We start from the raw sequence: 23,479 nt of genomic DNA on the forward strand, positions 1-23,479 counted from the left end.
AAATTTAATGAACTTCATGTGTCTTTTAGACCTGTTCTTACCAACTGCATCTCAGCTTAAAGTCAACTATTATTTACAAGTGTAACTCAAACAAATTCAAAACAAGAGCTTTTGCTCCAGGGTCATCATTCCAGGTTTACACTTAGTTATGAGAGCAGACAATACTCAGGAACATCTGACTGCACCTCCATCTCAACCTGTCCCTACACTGCATAAGCAAGGAAACTCCCCTTTTCCACTGTGGAAGGAGAAAAAAAAATAAAAAAATCCCAGCACAAAGAAACCCAGCACAGCAATTTTAAGAGGTTTAAGTTTTCAGCTTATGGACCAGATATGGATGGATGCCAAACAGCTTCTCTCCTAGACTAGGGAATTCAGCATAGCTGAAGGTTTCCTGAGGGGAAATCATATCATCTTATAATCCTAGCATGCCTGGGCTGCCCTGCTTTCCATAAGAGCAGAGGCTCTTGCAGTCACCTGAAGGGCAGCATTGCTCTGGTTGCAAACACAGAGCATCTGCTACCCCTGGACAGGGATTGAGCCCACCAAGCCCCAGACATCTATATCAGGCATCACCTCCTCCTGCAGTAATTGAAGAAAGGCAAACACCTTAAATGGGGCAATTCACTGATCAAAGGTATCTAAGGACAAACAATCAGGGAAGCACTCTATTCAAGCATCCGTCTTTCTTGTGCTCTCCATTTCAAAACAAGTCAGGTTTACAAGTAACAGGCTGTGGCCTCTTCTGTGCTCTTCCCTGTCTTTGTTACAAAGTTCTTATCATTTCATTAGGAGCCCCTCCAGTTATTACTGGTATTCTGGAGACTGTAGTCCAACCTACTCAGTTCTCTTCGCCTTGGCTGGTCTCCCATACTGGATCCCAAACCATGCTTTGGCATCCAGTTCCACCATCAGCACTTAGACCCCCCTGGAAACCAGCAGGAGTTCAGAGACCTTGAAAAAGCTACACACGCAAACAGTGTTTGAGCCTGGTCCCAAACATACCTTATGAACAGTAACATGAACAACAGAGGAGCAGAAATTTCCAGGTACTGCAGCTAACTGGTAAATACGTTTCTTCCATCTAACCTTGCTTAGTAGCCAAGTGGATAATCATAAAGTAAGCATGTAAATATGCATGTAACTTGGCAGTAAATAAGCTCTTTTCTTTTGTGTTGATCATGTAAGACAGTACTGCAAAATGTTTAGGGTTTCCTGATTTTCAGCATATTTCTTAAGATGCAGCTTCAATTACTGTGTTCCATCCTATAATGAGAATATCACTGAGCCATACATGAATCTTTCTAACACGCATCATCCATTTCCACTGATCCATTCTGCACAAAGGAGTGTCACTGAGTTCAAAGGAGACAAACTGAGGTATGAAAAAGCGAGACAAATGAGCCTCAACAGGAGGAAGTAACAACCTCAACTCAGAAGAGCAATCCACTTCAAGTGGACTGCCTCAGAGCACTCTTGAACCCCAAACAAAGATTTTAGGTTTCAGAAAAAATAGTTACTTGCAAATAAATTTCCTCCTCAAAATGCATCCCAGTGATCTTCTGCTTTCAGAGGAGGTTCCTTAACAAACAAGAGACTTGAATTTCATCCCTCTGTCAAAACCTAATGTTCCTTTTGACCTGCACAGGTACAGTTTTGAAAACTGTACCTTTTTCCAGAATTTAGGCACAAAAAATAAGAAGAATCTATGTCATTTTTAAGGCATTGACATTGCAGTCCAACAGACTGCGTAACAAAGCCTCTAGGAATCTCACATTTTGGATACAGCTTGAGGCAACAATGTGTAGTGTGCAAGTGGAGAAGAAGTCTCACAAAGGCTACAGGACTCTGCCTCTTTCCCTTATCTTGGGTCTACAAGACAAGATAAGCCGCGCTGACTCAGAAGCCACCGCAACCATCACAGCACAACAAAAGAGCCTCTTACAAACATAAATTGCTCCAGTTGGAAAAGACCTTAGAGATCATCAGGTCCAGCTGCAACCTGACCATATTACCCTAACTCTAACAATCCTCTGCTAAATCATGTTCCTGAGCACCACATCCAAATGGTTTTTAAACGCATTCAGGGATGGCGACTCAACCAACTCCCTGGAGAGCCTATTCCAGTGCTTAACAACCCTTTCTGTAAAGTTTTTCCTGATACCCAACCTAAACCTCCCCTGGCGGAACTTGAGGCCTTTTCCCCTCATCGAGTCACCAGTGAGAAGAGACCAACCCCACTCTGCTGCAATCTCCTATCAGGTATTTGAAGAGAGACAGCAGTAAGGTCTCCCCTCTTCTGCTGTGTTCCCTCTGCATGAATCCAAGAAGTGCCACAGAACATAACAATGCGCTGCTCACCTTTGCTAGAGAGCGTAGGTGCAGCAGGGAGCAACAGACTATGCATAACTGAAGTTGCACCTGAAAGCAGTGCATGAGTATTTCTGAGAAGTCTCCAGCAAACTGAAACTTCCAGACTGAAAAGCGACATCTCATCTACAACATGATCTCAGACTGTTGGAAACAGATGTCTCAGTCAACTACATAATATAACTCAAAATAACACAAATTGTAGCCTTATGTAGCTGGAATTATCTGAAAGAGACAACTTCCTGTACCGTGTCCTGTCTTCTAGCATGGGTCAGATGAGCTGCAGAACTTTGCTCCTGCTCATGTCTCCACAGTAACAAGAATGGACAGTTCAGACCTTCAGCATGGTAAGAAGGCAAGTGTTTACTTGCACAACAGTGCTCCTCAGCTGAAATACAGTCCTAAAGGTAGTTTCAGGAACACAGCACCTCTAACCTCTCTGCAGTTCCTAAGTCATGAAAAGGCTTAGAGCACCTTCACACGTGGTACTCTTAACTACACAGACAGGACCTTAGGTGAATCAGTCTTAAGTACACCACAGCTTGACATAGCTGCAAGAGCGTGGCCATCCTTCTCAAGGCAATTGCAAGCAATGGCAGGGAACTGTAATAGTTCATATAGTGGTTAACAGCAGCATTTGCAAGAGGAGTTTTAAAAAACAAAACATAACCTTTAAGTGCCACGCTGAGAAACTGACAGTACTACCAGGAAGCAATTGCTCAGTCAAGTTGTAGCTCACTTTTCATGCCACTGCATCAGGAATATTTTTTTTATTAGATCTCTCCTTGCCTTGATCATTTCACATCTTTTTTTGTGCGATTCATTGTAAATGTATTCCTCAACCATACTATAAAGCCCGAGCCAGCTGGAGACCAGGATATGGTATTTCTAACTCTGACTGACCAGCACTTGTTAATGAGATATCTTGAGCATTTGCTTCCAGTCCTATTAGCATTCCCACATTGGATTTTTCAGGAAATGCCCCACTGCAATGCTAGCACTGCTCAGGACATGAATGAGAGGATATACAGGCTGCAAGAGCTCCATAAACAGTCTTTCTCCCAACCTGTCCCAGACCTTGTCTATACACCCACCAGCAAATCTTTACTAGTGAGGAGGGTAAAGACTTTTCCTTTCTCTGTAAACAGTGCCTAAGTTAGCAACTAGAATAACTAAAAGTGCACTGTAGCATTGGTTTGGGTATTTTAACTGCCAGATTACATGGCAAACAATTGGGCTCTAAAAATCACCTGACTTCAGGGTCATTCCAGATTTGAGACCTTGACAATCTGAGGCACACTTCATTTTTCTGATTCCTGGAAGCATCTTCCCACTCAATTGCATAGCTTTTACTACAGGTATGTAGATTTAGTACAGCCACCACAAAACATAAATATAGTAGATTTAGCCTGCTTTCACCATGTTCCCTGTTCACTAATAGGCTTACAAAGCCAAAAGGTCAGTTTAGCCAGAAAAAAAAACAAAGGGCTATGTGGTGATGTAGATCAGTTTAACAAATCCAATTCAAAACTTAATGATCATCTTAAATTTAGGTTCAGCTTACAGACACTTATGTTTTCTTTTTCACTTCAAGAGCTGTTATAAGCCTTGGCTAGCAGGTATGTACCACACATCTGCTCCGATCACTTTTTTCATTCCTGGTGATTACCTGAATGAAGAGCAAACGAATAGATTCCTGCAACTGGCAAGGAGCCTCAACATGCAGAGACATCTCTCTCTCAGTGCATCTGCTCATATCACTCTCAGTGCTCCCAGGACCAGATTCAGAGGCAAAGGCGAGCAGAGCTTTACCAGCATCACCCCTTACACAGATGGCAGTACTGATCTTGGCCCCCAGCAGTGCCACAAACAAGCAGCTTTGACAGTAGCCACTTTCTGATCCCAAGTTACATCAATTCGCTCAGCCACGTCAATTTACTCATTGCTTAGAATTCATTACACAAGCAGATATCGCAGTGTCGCAGCACATTTTTGAGGTGCAACGAACAAAGACTGACCAGTTTTGTTCCCTTTCTCAACTTTCCTGCTGGGAGCACTGCCAATCCTTTTCACTCGCCCTGCTCCATCCCCTGATCTCAGGCAGTCAATACCGTGCCTACAACCACATCCCTCTTTCCAAAAAGGCTCCTTCTGTCCGTGTGTTTTGTAGCTCTTTTAGAGCAGGTCGCACTGGCAGCGCTCGGTGGCCGGGAATAACGAGACAAGCGACAGAAGCGCAGAGCTGTCGCTGACTCCAAGCCTGAAGCAGAGCCGCTCCGAACCCTGAGGAAGCCCTCAGCGGTGCTCAGCTCAGTTTATTGTGCCACTCTACCACCTCGAAGCCACGTTTTTGTTTTTTTTTTTTCCTCCTTTAAACCTGAGGCACAGCGCCCTCAAACGGTTCAGAAGCGAAGGCTCCAGCCCTCAGCGCTCCAAGCGTTTCCCACCGCAAAGCAGTTTAAGCAGCCATCTCCAGCAGGGATCCCAGAGCTCAAACACACACCTCAAGACCGGGAGCCACCAACCAGCCGCCATCCCGAGCATCTGAACCTTCGTTTCCCCGAGGCACACAAAGGCTGTCCCGCACGGGATCGCCTCACCTCACGGGGATCCCAGGCGCTGCGAGGCCGCCTGAGGCGGGAAACGCACCGCGGAGGGTTTGACCCTGTGGGGATCCCGGAGGAGACGAGAAGGCAGGCAGGTGACAAACCGTGCCCACCGACCCGCAAAATGGCGTGACACCGGTCAGGACACTCCTCAAGCCCCGCTGGGGGCCGACGGAGAGCCCTGACGGGGATCCTTCAGCTGGTCTGGGAGGAAAGGCGCCTGCGGCTGAGGCGACGCGCGAGACGTTTCCCGCCTCCGCGAGGCCGGGCGGCTCCCGAGCGGAGCTGACAGGAAAACGGCCGCGGGGACGGCGGGGCTCCGCACGGGACGCGCACAGGGCACGGGAGCGGCACGCGGGGAAGCGGCGCTGAGGTGAGGAGCCGGCGCGGAAGCTCGCGCATCCGCGGGGGTGGGAGCGGGAGGGGGGAGACGGGTCGGTGCCGGCAGGAAAACCCGCGGGGTCAGCGGAGGGGCGGGGGGAGAAGCGGGGCCGAGGTCCGTCAGAGCGGGGGCGGGGCGGCAGTACCAGCCCGGCGCAGGTGCTGAGGGAGGCGAAGGAGTCGCTGCGGTTCAACACGCGTCCCGTGTAGAAGCAGAGCCGCTCCGCCGGGGGCCGCCGCTCCTCCCCGCGCCGATGCTCCACCGCGAAGCCCCGGGCGAGGAAGCGCAGGTCGCGGCGGAGGAGCACGTAGAGCTCGGTGCCGGCGGCGGGCAGGCGGAGCAGCACGGCCTCTCCCGCCGCCTCCCGCGGCCGCAGCAGCTCCCGACGGCGCCGGGCTCCGCCGCGGTCCCCTCTCCCGGCGGGAGGCAGCAGGTGGATCCTCTCCAGCGCCACTCGCTCCGGGATCACCACTTCCAGCTCCGCTCCGCCGGCTGCAGGCGAGAAGGAGAGAGAAGAGAGGAGAGGCTCAGCGCCCGCGGCCCGACGGGGCGGACGGCGCTCCGCGGCCCCGGACCTCCCAGCCCCGCTCTGCTGCGCTCCCCACGGACTGGAAGTCGGGGAGCCAGCGGGAGGAATTAATTCTCCCCCTGTATATATACATGTACACACACGAGGGACAAGAAAACGCGCATGGAAGAGAGGAATAAAGCAAACGCTCAAGCTACTTGTATCATTAAAAAAATATATAGCTCAGACACAAGCATCGCATTTCACCAATCCCAATAAAAATCTGCAGGGAGAAGGGGAAAAGCAGAGCAAGCCGGAGCCGCAGCCAAGGACAGTCAGCAGCTTTCCACATGAAACGTTACAGCAGCAGCGAGAGGACAGGAAAAGAAAACGCAGAGCCTGGAGCGATCCGTGCTGCAGAGCGGGACCGCGGCCACGCAGGGGATCCGCCGCGCGCCCCGTGCCTGCGGGCGGCCGCCCGGTGCGGGGGCTGTCAGCGCCTCCGGGGACGGGGATGCGAAGGAGAGAAGCGCTACCTGTGCCGGCGTCCAGTCCCCAAAGCAGCAGGCAGGGAAACACGAGAGGCAGGAGGCAGCCGTCAAACATTTTATGGCAGCGACGGGGCCCAGCGCGGAGCGGCGGAGGAGGAGGCGGCGGCGGCCCGGGCCGGAGTGAGCCCTGCCCGCCCTCGGAAAAAGTAATCAGCGCCGCCGACAGCCCCAGCGTGGTGGGCGCCCGGGCACGCCCCCTCCGCGGCCCCGCGCGCTCATTGGCTCGCGCCCCCCTCAGCGCCCCGCCCGCCGCCCGCCCATTGGCCGCGCGCTGAAGGCGCTGGGCGGTGCGGGGAAGGGTGCACGTGGGTGAGGGCGGCCGGCGGGGGGCGCCCTTTCCTGCCCCGGCCCGACGCGGAGCTGCAGCGCGGCCGCTGCCTCCCGGGTGTCCGTGGGACCGCCTGGGACCCCCGAGCGGGGCTTGGAACAGCTGACAGAGCCCGGCTGAGCGGTGAGCGCTGCTGCGCTATCCGCATGCCCTATCGTTCGCTGCCAAAAGAAGCCTGACGCTGCTGTGCAGCAGCTCTCTTGATAAATTCATTCATTCCGCCATTTTCTACAGCCTTTCCCACCACCTCCAGTCCTGATCCCTTCTTTATTTCTCAAAAGACCAAGGAAAAAAAAAAAAAAGAAAGAAGGTGAGATGGGAATCACAAAATCACAGTAACATTAAAGTTGGAAAAGAGCTCTAAGATCATCTAGTTCAGCCATCCACCTACCACCAATATTGCCCACTAAACCATGTCCCTAAACCAGATACATCTTCATTAAACACCTCCAAAGGTGGTGATTCCTGTCCCAGTGTCTCACCACTCCTAAGGACCTGAACCTCCCCAGGTACAACTTCAAGGCCATGCCCTCTTGTCCTGTGCAATGATCTTGTGTACACCTAGAAACATTATCACACTGAGGAAAAGAACAATAACAATGAAAAACCCATACAAGTGTCAGGAGATCCCAAAGTTATTTTTAAAAGAGATTTAAAGTGGGGAGGATGGGCTGTTCAAGAGGGCACTGTGGAGAAGGAGGCAGCAGCTACCTGCTCTTACCATTCCACTTGCAGGGCACACACAGCCCACATGCAGCCATTTCTCATCTCTTCAAGATCTGGCACCCTTAAGAGCTCCTTCCCACCTGATGATTCTGCCTTCATGTCCTCAGCAGCCCAGAAGTTAAGAGTAAGTCTGGCTCAAGGGCTGCTGAAGGCAGGAGGGCAATTTCCAGCAAGACAAAGATTTCTATTGTGTTTGGTGGTCTTGTGCTCCCGGCGTGGCTGAGTCATAGCAAGCAGTAAAGACAGTGCATTAGCAGCTTTAAGCTGCTGTGGCCAAGCAGAGCAGCATCCTAGAGCTCAAACTTTTGCAAATCTGCAGCTTCTTTACTGAATTCATAGAATAATTCAAAGGAAGACCCTTAAAGGAGTGTGAACGACTCTGGCAGGTCTCAGTGCAGTTCTTGCACAAGCATTGTCCAATGTTCATCCCTGTGAGGACAGGCAGCTGGGGGTAGTCCTAAGATGAAGGCTATTTGAAACTAGGAAAAGGGCCGGGGAAGAAGCTCTGTAAACAGTTGCATTAGTGCAAAGTGAAGGGGAGGACAAAGAAATGGTGATTTAGAATGATCTTGGCTGTATTGCCAGCTAAGACTTCCACTCAAATCATGGCTCTCTCTAGTCACTAGCTCAGAGCCAAACTGCAACAAGGCAAACAAAAAAAAAAAAAAAAAAAAAAGAAACAAAGTACAGGCCATCACACACACTTGGCCTCCCTCTTCACTGAGCCAAATCTACCGTTTCTCAGCTCAGATGAGTTTCACTTATCTTTATAGCTGGTATCTGTCATACCCATCCATACCCCTCCAGATATCAGAGCCTTTGCAGCCAGGTGCCCTATCTGTACAGTAGTCAACAGGTAGGACCTCATACATCTAGGATCATGCATTTTCTCATTTGCATAGGTCTAGAGACTTCAGGCTGACTGTAATACAATGGCAAATGCAGCAATGACAGCAGAGTAACAAGGTCCTAAGCTGCAGCAAGTAAGGAGTTGCTCAAATACAACAGCCATAAGATGCAGAAACAAAGGAAAGAAGTTACTTACCTTCAGAAGGTCTCAGGTATGCACAGATCTCCACCTCCAACCCTTAAATGAGTCTGGAACGGGGTGAATCCTGGCTCCACCCCTTCTGGTCACTCAGCTGCATTGCATTGCACTGCATGCACCTGAGCTCCCCTGGGTTGGCCCTGCCTTCCCACCAGGTGCCCAATCACTGTTTCAGGCCATGACTTAGCATTTCTGCTGCACTGACAAAAGCTACCAGTCTGAACTAACAGCCCCTTTTTTGTCAATTTTATCTTTTCATGTTCTGGAAAAAAGGTTTGGTTTTCTAATTCTGCTCAGGATGTCTTTCTTATGTTGCCTTGCAGGAGAAGTGACCACAGCATATTTATCATGTTACCAGATACTTAGCTGCATGCAGTGTCCAAAAGACAGGAAAGTCAACACCATTTTCTCTCTTCCAGGCATTGTGGCAGTCCCAGGCAAAAGGAATCATAAGAATACGCATTTTGCCAGCACAGCAGCACTGGGAGGACATTGCCTGTGGTCAGCACTAAGAGTGAAACTGAGTATCTGCAGCCAGTTCCCAGCAGACAAAATCTGAGCAAAGCCAGGACCCATGTCTTCAATTCACTTTTTTAATGTGAGACCAGGTGAGATTTAATAGCTCTGTGTTTTCCTGCCTCTTTTAAGACACAGTCTATGCTCTAGCGTGAAATAAGTTACCAAAGCAAAAGGACTGGCTCAGAACCCATCCAAATGAGAGAACACCACTGCCTTGCCACATGCCAATAATGTAACATAACATTAAAGCCTCAGAAACTGAATTCTCTCCTGAACCAACAACTTCAGTGCCTCCCTGCAAGGCTAGAGCCCATGTTGGCACAGCAGCTATAGGCAACTTCCCCTCATCTCTTCCACTCGTGGCAATTCTCCACTCCTGAGAACCAAGAGGCAATCTGATTTGTGAGCTGCCAAACCTGGCCTGAGCCCCAAACAGCCATGTTTAAATGCAGACCACCAGCTGTCTTCATTTGCTAAGGGACCAAATTCAATGCCATGTCTTTTTCCTCAAAAAGGTTTGAGTGGGGGGTCGTAAATTTGCTTAAGCATTTAGTAGATTCTTTCTCCCACCTTCCAAACACCTCTGCCAAAATAATAATGCACAGAAAGAATTAATTTAACAGTGTGGGGGAAGAGGGTCACTAATAAAAAGAAGTGTGTAACACACGGCATGGAAGGACTCAGTGGCTGAGCTGGCCAGCACAGACCATGCTAGTGTAGAACTGGTCTTCACAGAGCATCACAAAGATGCAGAGCCTCTGGGCAGGGGCCCACGGGGCTGCAACAGGTGCAATATCACAGGCAGACCTTGCTGTTGGCAAAGGCTGGAACCAGGAGAGAGGGACAAATCCCTGCAAAGGTACCCATGCAACAAAAGAGGAAATTGTCTTAGGAGCAGCAGTGGTTTTATTGAATTCAAATCCCAAAGCCCCACTGAGACACTGACCTTCTTTATTAATTTAGCACCATGGGCTTTTCAGAAATGTCTTGAAACTGTTATTGATAACAATAATGCATGTGGTGGGAGGCAGCTATAGTCCTGTGGAAATGGCTGCATTCCTTCTCTGTCCCCAACTCTTTTTTGTGGAGGGAATCCACCTCCTTTCAACATCAGAGAGTGGATTTGGCCCCACAGTTTCTAGGAAACAAACCCTGTCCCCCTCTAAAGCGAATGTTTTATTTTTTTGCAATTTTAAATGTATTTCAAGGAAGCCAAGTTTCATGGCCATTATTGCACAGTTAATAACCCTTTGGAGACTGCAGACATGTGTTATATACATCTTCCTGAGCAGTCATTTGGCTCACTGCCTGGAAAATGCCAGCATGTGAAGGGTTAACTTGGCTGTTATTCAGCCTTCTCTCCAGGCACCCCTCTCTAAACCCTTCTTGTCCTGGTCTGGAGGGGCAATGATGGCCTTGCAGGCAATGCTTTCCTGCCCAGTACACTCTGATGACTTCCCCACTCTCCCTGCAGCTCCTCACCTTGCTGCAACCTTTGGGCAGAAGTGTTTTCCTTTCCTGCTGCACCAGCCCTGTTGTTGCAGAATCTGGCCAGGCTGATCAGACACAGGTTTAATGGCTGCTGCTATTATTTATGTCAATGCCCTACAGATAAAAAAGAGTTTAACGACAACTAGGAATTGAGAAAAGCTATTTTATTACCTAAAACAATCAAATAAATAAATAAGGTAGCTGTATGGTTCCTGTAAAAAAAAAAATAGGTTTCCTACAGATCAGTTTTTCACAGTCAGCTAGAGGTTTAATCAAAGTTTCTTCCCTGGACAGAGGGTGTTTAATGGTGTGCTCCCTCATGCAAATTCTCCACTGTGTATTACTATTCAGGTAGTCCTCAGCAGAGGCTCTTCCACTGCATGAAATCTGCTGAACTTATGCAAGAAAAATCCCTCTGGGACTCGTTTACTGAATCCAGTTGAAAATGGCAGCCCATTCCTGAGCTCCTGGGGATAAGGAGCAGAATGAAGTGACTGACGGTGGAGATGACCAGGGACAGCTGAGCCTCTGACACTTGTGTACGCTCAGGAGAACACAGCCTGCTTCAGTTAAGGTAAATTTGTGACAGCTGTCCTGGCCCTTTCTTTCCTCTAGGATGGAGCTTGAGGAAGATACGCAGCCTGGCAAAGGTTCCCTTTTATCAGAGAGAGTTTGCTTTTGTTGACGTACACCTGTCTCAAGTACAGCATTGGTGCCACTACTGCCTGCAAAAGACCCCCTGCAACATCTTGTTGCCTTGGTACAGACATTTGAGGGATCAGGGCACAACAGTGTCAGGAACAGAAAATCACATTGCTCACATGCCACTGTGGGTGAGAAAAGGCAAGAAAAAAATTAAAAAAATGTTCTCCCAATCAAGTAACACACCTGCAGGATGTTGGAAAATCTGCTCCCTCCAGGGCAGGAACCACTTTATGTAAGGAGAGTGGAAATGTAAGTGTACCACCACCTCCACACAGACCACGCTGGGATTTTGAAACATGGAGACAAGGCTAGTCCAGGGCCTGCTTGGTATCTGAGATCGGCATACAGATAGTCATCACCCAGGAAATAATAATCAGCCACACGTCACCCCCCAGGCATGCAGGAACAAATGGACAAAGGAAAGAGCTGTCAGTTTTTGAGCCTGACCCTAAAGTTCAGCAATGCTTTTAATGAAGTCCAGTGTTGCCACCTCAGTTGATGTTATCAGGAACATGGGAATAGCTGGCACTTTCTTTTGTTCAGTTTTATGGTTTGTTTGGGTTTTTTCCTCTCCAGGCCTTGGCTCCCACAGTCATGACTCTTATTTCTCATTTAACTGTTATCACACTGTGTTTGACTCCGTAACAGGCTAGGAAACATGAGCTGCAAGAAGCCTACAGGTCATTGGCCAGGAACAAATGAGGAGGGTCCCAACAACAGGATTATTTTAAACAACTTTTCTCCAAAATTGCTGTGATTTCTTTTGTGCGTGTGTGTGTTTGTGTAGAGAGATGTTCTGCATGCTTAGAGTTGACAACAGCAGACACTCATGCAGATTCCATCTTCTTTTCCTGGTTGTCCTTCAGCTGGTTACATCCATAGCTGGTGTTCTCCTTCTCAGATATCTCCCTTCCTGCCCAACGCCTGCCTTGGACACCGACTACCCCTCAGAATAAATATTTCATATGAGGTTCTTCATTCTCCACATTTCCCTTGTAGGAAGAGCAAGAAGCCAGAGGAGATTTGTAACTCAAGAAGGCAGTGCATGGTTTGGAAGACAAATAGAGGTGATGCCAAGGGCTTGGTACTGCCATCTGTGTGCATGTGTACAGGGACCTGGATGTGGTGGCTCAGAGCAACTGCACAGATTTAAAGTGGCTTCTTTCCATCATGAAAGTACTAATAAGGGAAACTGTCAACTTAGAACATTCTTAAATAATGTTTTCCTATTTCTTTAACACCTCTCCCTAGAGCACTCTCTCCTCCTTTCACAGCGTCTTGGCCAGTTACACTTACAAAGCAAACAGAAAACTCAATATCCCCATGAGCAGGGATTACCAGCAGTCAGGGGCCGTCAACAAGCGCTGTGGTGGGGGCACCGAGGTGGGTCACAGGCAGGAGCCTCCAGCCTTGGAGGCACTTTCCCCTGCTCCTGTTTTGCAGTCACCAGGGCTGCAGAAGAACAGCAGGATATGAACCAGTGAGGTGTGCCAAGACAACATCCTTCAAGCACAAACACTACTTGATGGTGGCACAGAGGTGAGGAAGGACAAGCTCCACCATCCCCGCAGCCTTGGCTCGTAAATCACCTCTCCTCTCTTGTGGAATTGAAACAATCCCAACCCCATGTGCTCATGTTATCACTGCTCTTGATGTCTGTCATCTTCTTTTTCTATCTCATATTCAAGTTGCTCTCAGGGCCCTTCACATGTATGAGTGGTGATGGGACAAACAACGCATCAGCATTGTGTTAATTTTCCTTACTGGAATGAACCCATGTCAGTGCAAGTTTTCTTAACTACTCCCATTTTGGGTACAGAGCAGTGCACGAGCATCACTGCAACACTGCTCTCAGAAGTAGTGCAGAGTTCACAGCCTAATACCTCCAGCAGCTTGGAGCTATGCTTTAAGAACAAAATCAGCAGGACAATTTTGCCTGTGTTCTCTCCAGACTTGGCTCTTCTGCAGTTCCCCACAAGTCAGCCCCTGTGCTCCCTCTCCATCACCCTCAATCATATCAGCAAATTCCCTAGCACTGTCCCAGAAAGACAAGCACTGCCAGCAGGGAGGGATCTGTAGACAACCTGGCCAGAGAGCTTCCAGCACGCCATCTCACAGCCTTTAGTACATGCTCCACAGTCTGGAGATGCAAACTGTGGCTTTTGGTCAACTACTGTCACGTATTTATTTGTTGTCTGTCCAAGGGATCACTTCACCATAAGCATATACTTGGAAAAAGTCCTATGTTTTGGGCTCCCAAAGTGACCTGAAGCAACAGAAACATCCTTATTCTGATGAGGCAAAGGAGCAGGGCAGGCGTGATGTGCCGAGACCATTCCAGTGCCAGCAAGAGCTCTCTTTATACACAGCAAGCAAGGAAATCTGATTGCCCACACCAGCAAAGTCTGCTCGAGAGTCTGTTAGCTAAGAACTAGTCAGAGGGCCAGTGCAAGGGAGCAACCCTTCTGTAGTCTGAGACACATCCTTCTTTTTAATCAACAACTACCAGTACCTCATCTCAGACCATTTCCGGCCAAAATTGTTATCACTTGCAAAGTCATACAGTGAACCAAGAACAAAATCAAGATCCTTCTCTGACGCTAGATCCTCTTTGCCAGCAGAGCTGACAATTGACTTCAGCTTGGTTGCAATTATTTGTTCATAAAGGCAAAAAATTTGGAAGCATTCTAGGGCAATAGTAGCTAGACTCCTACAAGGACTGAGAGGAGATGTGTTTTGGTCAACCTGGTGGCAATTAGGAGTCCTAGCGCCATCTGTGAGCTGTGATGGAAAAAACTGCAAGCAGCTGTGTACCAGCACCTGGCAAACCTCCATAGGCAGCATGTACTGAGCAGGCAACCTTGACACTTCAGTCTCTGCTGGGACAAAGTGAAACCCAGCTACCTTCCAGCTCTGACAGAGAAGCCTGGGGAAGAGATGGGGTCAGGTGGGAACCAGGGAGGCTGCCATCTACAGTGTTTGAGCACAACCACGCGCTGAGAGATCTTGGGAAAATGCTTCATTCCCGTCAAAACAAATCAGCTCCCAGCTCTCTGTGCAGCTATAGCTGAGCACAGCCTAACCAGAAAGTTGTGTTGAAAAGGATTAAAGACGATTGTTTATCCCAACAGATCCCATTTTCCTGCTTACAGTTGAGGCAAGTGTGGCTGCACACAGGCTGTTTGCTTGGCTCAGTGGGCCATTTCAGCCAGGCTTAGCACAGCCACTAGGTTCTTCATCACACCTGCTATTGAGCCCTAGCCCAAAGTTTCTTCCTAGCAGTGGAGGAAAACTTCTACAACAGTGGTAAAGGAGGAGATACAGACCCTGAGGTGTACTCTGATAATAGTGCTTGGGGGATAACTCCTACAGCTCTTAGATTTTGGTCTGACTTATCTTTTCTCTCTGCTCTGTATTTAATAAAAAGCACAATTTCAGTTCAGCATTTGACACTGCATAGTGACTACTTCAACCTGGGATGACACACTCCTTATTTACTCTAAGCAAGTCTGGGACCAGCTTCCTACAGGCTGCACTTTTCAGCAATGCTTCCTGACAGTGCACTGTGGTGGTTCTGGAAGTGTTTTAAGGTACTGCTCTTGGACTACCAAACTGAATGTTCAGTCCATGCTTCTGTACAGCATATCTGTCAGAGTGATACAGCTCTCATTCACTCAGCACCCTGTCACATACCTTGTCTTTTCCAGCACACAGGCAGCAGCAAAGCAGCTTGTCCTTCTGCCCTTGTAAAAGTTGGTGGGTAGGTTTTCTTACAGAAAGCCATTTCGAGGCATTCCCAAATCCTTGGCTTGCTCTGACTATATGGGATTTAAGGGATACAATACATCACAGCTCCTCAGTTTCCATCCCCTTTTGTTTGAAAGGTGCCATCCCACCATGCCTTGCCTTTCATATTACCAAGCCTGACCCAAACCCTTCTACCCTTAGACCTTTGCTTTATTGTTAGCAAGGAAAATCCTTTATATACTTGAGGTGGACCTTCGGCCTCCTGAGAGGGGATGTCAGAATAACCCTCATCACCTGGGAGTTTTATCAGCCTTATTTGCATTGCAGGCATTAAAGATCCAGGTGAGCCTGGGGCTTTATTCATGGGCAGTTGCTAGCTCTGTGTCTTGACAAATTAGTAGTCTAAATAGTACAGAAAAATACAAGCAGCAAAGGAGCAATGATTAAAGATCCTTCCTTCCTATTTCCGGATACAGTTCTGCTGCTAGAGAAGTCAGCATGATGGCTCTGCACATCTGGTCAAAGCTGTACTGGTGACAGCCACGTACATGCCAGTCCTCGGGCACCAGCTCACCAGTCCTCCATACTGGCACCAAACGCTTTCAGTAAATTTTGTAGAGCTTGCTTACTAGCGATGTACCAGGCACTTGTGTCGCAGTGTGAGACTGACCGAGTAGAAACTGGCAGCTGCAAGTAACGTTTTTGCACCCCAAACTTTAACAAAATCTCTGTTGTTTCAGGGGCGAAAAGGCGGACAAAAAAGCTACGGCGGAGCCGCGTCTGAGCAGGGAGCAGTGTCCTGCTATTGCCACCTCGTGGGCCCTTCCAGCAATAACCAGGTAACCCAACACGTGTTTCTAGTGGTATATGCACTCAGTGTTGCTTTCTCGTCCCTATGTGCAACCTGCAGAGACCAGCAGTGCTGCTCTGGGTTTTTTGAAGGAAGCTATGAGCCAGGAACCAGGAAGAAGGCCTGAGACATATCTACATCCTATACCTGAGGTATTTTCTCCTGCTCCCTGTACTGTCTGTCACAGACTGGAGACCAACAGTGGTATTTGCTGTGTATTTCGCACTAGCACTTACGGTTCTATCATGCAACGATATAGAGGAGCACTCATTCCCACAGCAGGCAGCAAAAGGTGTAAAATGAAGAAACCAGAGTCCAGTAAGTGGAGATGAACCAGGGGGATCACTGCCACAGCCTGCTGGCCTTGACTTGTGGCTGTCGAGGCCCAACCTCTGCTGAATCCCTCTGTGGACCCTCACTCGCTTACTAGGAACCTTCTAAGGACTGTTTGAACAGGAAAGCTGTCTGCCCAGGTTTCCCAAATCCTGCTGCCCCTGCTTCTGCATTGGAATTCATCAGTGAAACCCCTACTGCTTAGGGAAAAGAAGATATCCTGGCTGCAGAGACTTTGTTGTAGAGTCAAAGACTTTTTTTTAACTCCAACTTTGTTATTTCTTTGCTTTGTGATTATTAGTAATGTCAGTTCTGTGTTTTAACTGCTGCTGTGCTGCCCCAGCCATTTTTCTCTGTCTTTGCTCCTTCTCCTCTGGCTCAGCAGCCCTCTCGCTCACTCACACAAGCACCAAGGTGATTATGATAACCAAAGCTCATCATTTGCCTCTTCCTGGAAAACTGGGCCTCAGATTGCAGGCTTTAGCATCAGCAACTCAGTCTTTTTGAGATTTTGAACACTGCAGTAGGACAGGAGGCAGATTGCTTGCTGAAAGTGAAGTTCCTGGTTAAATGGAAAGGCACTACTTTTCCAAGGATGCCTTTCAAGATGTACATGCCTGGTTTGGGCAGAGGCAAAGGCAAAGCTGTGTTCAGGTGAGCGTCATGCAGACAGAAGGTTTTACTTCCTGGAGACAGTTTTACCCTGGGCTACAAAAGGGGAGACACTGAGATCGTGCCCTGCTGTCTGGAGAATGCAGTTATTGCTGTATGGCAGTGCCATGCTGCCATTATCATTTCATCCAGTCCCTAGAAGTCTGGATCCTTTTCTCATCTGCTTCAAAGGGAAAGGCCCCTGTAAACTTCAGTGGGAATTTAGTAATCTATTTCACTGCTCAATTTTAACTTATCTTTAATCCAGGTTCTTTTGTGTTAGGAGAAATATGGACTTTCTACCACCTGAAACAACTGTGTGAGATCTGCTTCTTCCCACCCCAGCTCAAAGCACAGTAATATTCTATGGCTACAGGGACATGTTTCTTGTGCTTCAAAGTCAAAGCGAATAGGGTTTATCCTTGTTATTCCACTTAATGTTTCTGACTTTGAAATGATTATGGGGTCTCCTCTGAATGCTTTATGGGGTAACAAAACTCCAGAAGAACAGGATTGTTTCCAGCTGAGTAAATAGAAGATATTTTCATAAATCTTCAGACCATTGGAGTATCAACAACATTATCCTACATGGATTGTTATGACTTTGCATTTGCAGAATCGTATGTTGAAGCTTAGACCTGCGCCTTCAACCTTATCTTCTGCTAAACGAGAGACCTGAAGTAATCCTACAGAGGATGCTCCAATTAAATAAACTCTCAGAGCCCTGCTGAAAGTTCTCTGTAGTCAGCCATGGTGAAGATTACGCTACTTTGATCCCCTCCATTTCCTTGACTGAGAATCCTGTTCTCTGAGAAGGGATTAATGTCAGGGCTTTTACCTTCTTTCTGTCGCTTATGATCTTAACGTGTGGATGACAGGATGGAAAGTGAGACTGTTCTTTTTCCTTCAGGAGCCCTACTTTTTGGCCAATGATTTCCCCTCTTCCCTGTTATATCCCAGCACTTTGTAAAGCTTTCTCTTGTGTGATATTCCAAATAGCTTACACCTCAGCAGACATGCTACTTTGGCTTTACACTGCTTCTACTACAAGGTTAGAGCAGAGATGCGGCATGAAAAAACCTCTGCTGGGTTAAGCAGCCATGCATGTAAACAAAAACAGGATGGCAAACACAAGATGGGCAGTGGGTATCCAAAGAAATGCTCCAAGTTCCTCACCCAAGGTATGCCTAATCCTGCAGCTGGTTTTGCATGTGTGAGCAACAAGAACATCTGAGCTATAACTTTATGGTAACATCCTTCCTCCTTCCAAATGTGTTTCAGAACACAAACCTACCTCTGCTTAATAGCAAAGTGGGAGAATGATTTCCCTGGGCTGCTAGCTTTGTAATCACCTCTCAAGTTTTTGGCACTGGCTGCTCTCAGAAATGGGTGTCAACTGCTCTGACCATGTTTGGTAATTTCTGTAAACCAGAAGTAACATCGTGCAGAAATATGGAGACAGTGAGAAAATGTTCTCCACTAAGAGCTGGAGAAAGCAGCCTTTAAATGAATTTTTCATTCCTATGGTAAGAGAAGCTTATGTGATGAGTTGGCCAAACCCTCTGCTGACATTTCTTCTCTTTCAGAAGGAAAGATCAACTCCCTTGCTAAGATGCTGGTCAGTCATGTGCCACTTTGCTGTCTGATACACATTGGTTATTCTCTGTCCTCTAAAGCACAGACAATAGGTAGGTTTTGTTATTTTCATAAATAGAAATCATTCTTTCAGTGGAAATACAGATGTCCCATCTGGCCTCTGTCAAATCAGAGGTGTTTATCTTCTGGCTGCTAGGTCCTCACCTTGGGCAGCCAAATCTCAAACCCTACAGGCAAGAAACAAAAGCTTGGCTCATAGCAGAGAGAGAGCAGGAGGGAGCCTATAAAACTTACTGGAAAATGAGAACAGACATTTTCAGTGATTTTGAACATGACCAATGAAATCAGCTCAGAGATGCATTCTTGGCTCATTTGCTGTTCCATGTTGAAAGGCTCCCCAGCTCTTGGGTAACTATCAGCCATCAAACCACCTCTCTTTGGCTTTTTTACAACCAGGCTGTGTTCTTATCCTCAGCATGGACCTTCATTTCTGCCTGCTGATTATCTGTTGTTCTTCTAGCCCACAGCTGGGGGAAGTGCCTGTGGAGATGGTGTTTTTCTTTCTAAATCAGCAAGATTTTTTTTATTATTATTATTTTTATTCACAGTTTGCAAGTTGCTTGTAGCCAAAACTCACAGATCTCTGCTTGATTTGATTTCTATCTACTTTGTTCTTACTCGTAAGCTTAAAAAAAAAGAATTCAGATAAATAATAATAAATCCAAAGTATTCTGCCACAGTTCATTATTTGGGTTGAAACACCTTCCCTTCCCTTATGTTTGTCTGCAAAGAGAGGCATGGGAAGAGATGGCAAGTCAGAACCTCTGATCTTTCCAATGAGGGAGACAGAAATGGCAAGAACAAGAAATACGGAACAGCTGACACTAATCATCACAGCTCCCTGCTTTCAGTAGAGCTTTTCTGCTTTTTTCAGGTCCATGGCTGAGTTATCTGAAATGTGCTTCCAACCAGGCATTTGGGCAGTGGTCCCAATGCAGTCCAACTTAGTGATAGCACCTCAAACTGTGTATGAACATAAGGAGCAAAAAAGATTCTGGTCATGTCTGCATTTATCTCTATATTTCTCAAATACACATAAATTCAAAATCAGTCCTACTGTGCAGAAAAACAAGAAAATGAGTAATGATATAAAAATGCTGGCATTGTAGAGAGAGTAGAGTAGCTTCTACTGCACACAAGATCACCGTCAAGTACGTTTGTTGAAGCATAAATCTTGAATGATAAAAACAATGACGTAGCCATTAGATTTGCCTCCTCTCCATCTGTGAATTGTCCAAAAAAAGAATTCTCAAATTTACCTGTAATTAAAACATTATTTAGTAAATGCCTCTATCTGTGCTATAAGACGCTTGTCCAATTTACCCTGTGGGAAGGAAGCTTGACTTGCTGTATATCCTGTAAACTTGCTCTTAATCTCTGACCTGCCAGGTCAGAAAGCTCATTTAACAGTCACTGTTACTCCTTAAGAAGTGGTTGGGTGGATTGTCCAGCTGCTTGCCAGGCCTGCTCAGGAGCAAGATTCTTCCTACAGAAGTGGTTGGAAAGCCTTTCCTGGCCTATGGAAAAAACTTGAGAGAAAAGGAAATTCCTAACTGGGCACTGACAAGAATGCTAGGAGGGAACGGAAAGCAGAGAGGACACTGCAGAGCAGGGAAAGCAAGGAAATCCCCATACAGACATCTGCTTTAACAAAAAGGTTTTATATGTAAAAAAAAAAGTGACTGGGCAAATTCAGTGACATTAAGGTAACTATACTGAATGATACTAATTGACAAAATGAGTTCGGTGGAGTAAGGGAGATTTGTAAATCAAATTCAGAGCAGCTTGGTAAATCTGTACAGTAAACAAGCAGAGAGGCAGCATAGTAAACACTGACAGGAATCCCAAAACAAAAGTTAGAGGAATTAAATGGAACAGAGGTGTTTCTGCTAATACTGATGGGCTAGAACTTTATTTTCTAGTCTATAATTCTATCATAAATATTTTGGCATGGTCAAAGAGACATGGCAAACTCAAATGCACAGTGCAAAGCATTAAGCCAGGACTCACTTTGTGAAATGATCAGAACGATGTGTGAGTCTCTGTCATCTCCTGTTGCTGTGCATTACCTCCCATCATTTTGCACTTGTTTATTGAGGCAGTAATATTTTCAAAGGATGTTAAGGGCATTGAATTGATTGAAAATATAAGCATCAAGGCATTAATTTCTTTAGTTGATTAGTGTGAACTATTTTCCATTATCTCAGCTTCTTGTTTCTGAATTTCTATCAGCAAACAGCAGAAAATTATACCTGTGTAATTTCAGGAACAATAAATCTGATGTTAGCACAGGACACGTGTCCTGTCCAACCATGACAAACTGCTCCCATTTCTGTATTTATCTGCAGTACCTGGTGGTTCATGCTAACAATTTGGTTGGCCAGGAGATTAACTCCCTGGGATAGAATTCCATGACCTTCCTACTTCCCGTACCCCTAGATGCAATGCCATATAGTTTTTTGGTTGTTTACTGCACTCATAATCTTTGCCTTCCAGACATTATTTGCTTTCATATTTTTCCATACTCACTCAAAACATGCCTCAACATTTTAAGTTTAAAGGAATTTATCTGCCTTTTACTCTCCCTGTAAGACCCTAATTTCAAATAGGTTTAAAACAAATGTAATTACGTTGCATGTCTGCAATCCAAAATTTTATCTAGGCTAAACTCCAGTAGAGCTAATTGGCTTCAGTGGGAGACTTGTCTGAGTAAGAGGGGCAAGATTTGGCCTCAAAGAGACTATAAATTCCAGTTTAAAATTCAGTAGTTGTTCAGAGGCTCGCTCCTGTGACAGCACCATTCTTCGTGTTTCCTTCCCTGAATTCCTTTCCTATTCATAGTAGGAAAGCTTTCTGGCATCAAAATCAAATGATAATATCCTGGCCACCTCCCAGAATCCCGTTGTGTCTTGTGGAAAGCATCGTTGTCTCCACTGCTTTTAAAGGGAGTGTAAATCCTCCAAGACATTGGATTTCTACTTTTTTTTTTTTTTTCTTTTTTAGGAAAGGCCATTTCTTTTCATGTATGCCATAAACAGGTCCCGATAAGCAGCTGTGACCCTGCCAAATTTACCGGTTGCTTTAGATGATGTAATAAGTACTTAGGCTTCCAATAAATCCACACTGCAGTATTTAAGGTATTCTCTACAGCTGTGTAAGGAAGCACAATGCTATGCAACAACTACTGAGGGAATTTTGCCTGCTCCACATGAGCAGCACTGCTTATCTACAAGCGCTGGCACAGGAGTCCCTTCCCACTACTGCTCATCTCCAGTCCTTCTCAGAAGCTGTGGCCATACTCCTTTCTTGGTGTAATTGCCTTTGTGGTAAACACAAAGATTTGGGGAGTACATTGTCCAAAATGTAAGTAAAAACTTAAACACAGCCTAGTTCAGCACCTCAAGAGATATTTTCAAACTGCAAGCCTCTCTAACAAAGCACTCCTACAGTTTCTTGCAACTGTTCAGAAAAAAACTTTTTTCTTCATATCTGAGATCCCTAACATTTCCAATTCTTACAAATGCTTCACTTGCTGAATTATATCCCCATTTTCTCAAGATCTCCTTGGCAAAGAAGTCGCTCATATTGTGCTTCCTGTAGGTCACCAAGTTCCTGCTGAGCAGCCCTTAAGGGGAAAGGAGCCTTTTCAAACCGATGGCTCTGCACTGAGGATGTTTCAGCTGTGGTCCCCCCGGTCTCACAAGCTACTGGATTTAGTCCACCAGATGGTCTCAGCTACTGTAGAACCACAAGATCTTCTCACCTTTAAAACTTGTGACAAATCAATTAGGATCTGGTAAGCCAAATGCATCAGGTACCACTGTTTAAAGGAACATGGATCTCCTTGTAAAGCCCTGGGTCTAAAAACTCTGCACCAGCACTAGAACAAAAGTGCAAACTGATGAAGTGTGTGTGGTAAGGGGAACCGATATGCCATCCTCTGTTCTTACACTTCTCACAGACTAATGATGCTATCTCAGCCACATACATCCAAGTTTGGCTCAGCTGATGCGATTCACTATTTTCCAGAAGGGCAGAGATGGACACACAGATCCTGAAATCAAATGAATACACTGCACTGATGATGTGACATTTCTTGCTAGGCCCACACTGTCCCAGTGACCAGATACATGCAGTGAATGCACAGCAGCCACAAAACAGACTTGCTCCAAGACAGTCATCTGATGTCACTGTGAGACAAACTTACACGAAACAGGACAGAATAATCCTTAATCTTCTGGGCTGTCAATGTGTTGAGATCTCAGGTGTTCAGCCATGCTGCAAGCAAATAAGTACAAAAGAAGCTGTGAGAAGACCCAATTTTCATTCACTACCTTTCCCTTCTCTCTGCACATTCTGTTTAACATCGGGCGTATATCCAGGATGGCTGTGATGAAAGACATTTGTGAAACTTGGAGCTCAGGGGAGAACTGCTGTGTGATTTTCTTCACTGGTACATTTCAAAACTGGAAAATCTCTTCATACAGGATTTGAACTACATACAGCAATCTCTAGAGATAACCCACACTTGTACAGTAAAGCGAACTCTTCAGAAGCAAATTTCTTGAATTCCTCCACGTTAGCTTCCATCGGCCTCCAGAAAACAAGATCAAACTCATAAAAAATAGCCATTTTAATGAGATTTTAAACTGAGAAGTAAAGACTACAATGTTAGTCAACCTACACCACTGTCATTTTTTCCCCGCGTTGAGTAACTCTGTCTCCTGATGGAGTTCACACTAGGCACCTCCCGTGAAGCACCTATGAATGAAACTTCTTGATGAAATTGATGATCAGATTGAAAAACAGTTAAAATCAATGGGACGCTAAACCATCTGACACTTTCACCTTGTAGAGCACTGTGAGAGTGGAGCAGTCTGTGTCCAAGCACCTTTCCAAATGCTAAGCAATGATTCAGAAAGTGGGTCATTAACACATTTTGTCATCTTATGCAATTTTCCCCTCCCCGTATACTGGGCTTTTTTCCAGGCCCGGTAGCCAACAATAA

General features: G+C 46.4%; 1 protein-coding gene and 1 long non-coding RNA gene across 11 annotated transcripts in view; one reads left to right on the forward strand and one right to left on the reverse strand.

The window, feature by feature from the left end:
* The window catches only part of ADAMTS17 (ADAM metallopeptidase with thrombospondin type 1 motif 17), a 176,864-nt gene extending 168,325 nt beyond the window's left edge, over nucleotides 1-8,539 (reverse strand). For 4 of the 8 annotated variants that reach the window (XM_090149086.1, XM_090149085.1, XM_090149084.1 and 1 more), the window contains exons 1-2: nucleotides 6,403-6,581; nucleotides 5,504-5,850 (exon numbers count right to left, since the gene is read on the reverse strand). In XM_090149086.1, the coding sequence (XP_090005212.1) occupies nucleotides 5,504-5,850; nucleotides 6,403-6,472 (417 nt within the window). In that variant the 5' untranslated portion in view covers nucleotides 6,473-6,581. Of the gene's footprint in view, nucleotides 1-4,873; nucleotides 4,957-5,503; nucleotides 5,851-6,402; nucleotides 6,585-8,516 lie in introns of those variants that run through there. The other 4 variants (XM_090149092.1, XM_090149089.1, XM_090149088.1 and 1 more) reach the window with 4 other exon arrangements.
* Nucleotides 4,980-23,411, forward strand: LOC149916300 (uncharacterized). 3 transcript variants are annotated; one of them, XR_016470483.1, is made up of 5 exons: nucleotides 4,980-5,349; nucleotides 8,939-9,127; nucleotides 10,881-11,103; nucleotides 15,722-18,503; nucleotides 22,072-23,411. It is a non-coding gene; the product is annotated as an uncharacterized LOC149916300 (long non-coding RNA). The 3 variants fall into 3 exon arrangements; XR_016470484.1 differs by lacking the exon at nucleotides 22,072-23,411 and adding an exon at nucleotides 8,374-8,532 and having other exon boundaries at nucleotides 15,722-21,354; XR_016470482.1 differs by lacking the exon at nucleotides 22,072-23,411 and having other exon boundaries at nucleotides 15,722-21,354.
* Nucleotides 23,412-23,479: the final 68 nt, after the last annotated feature.

The sequence above is a fragment of the Phasianus colchicus genome, chromosome 12 (genome assembly GCF_987193195.1).
Source record: "Phasianus colchicus chromosome 12, bPhaCol1.hap1.1, whole genome shotgun sequence".
Lineage (NCBI taxonomy): Eukaryota > Metazoa > Chordata > Aves > Galliformes > Phasianidae > Phasianus > Phasianus colchicus.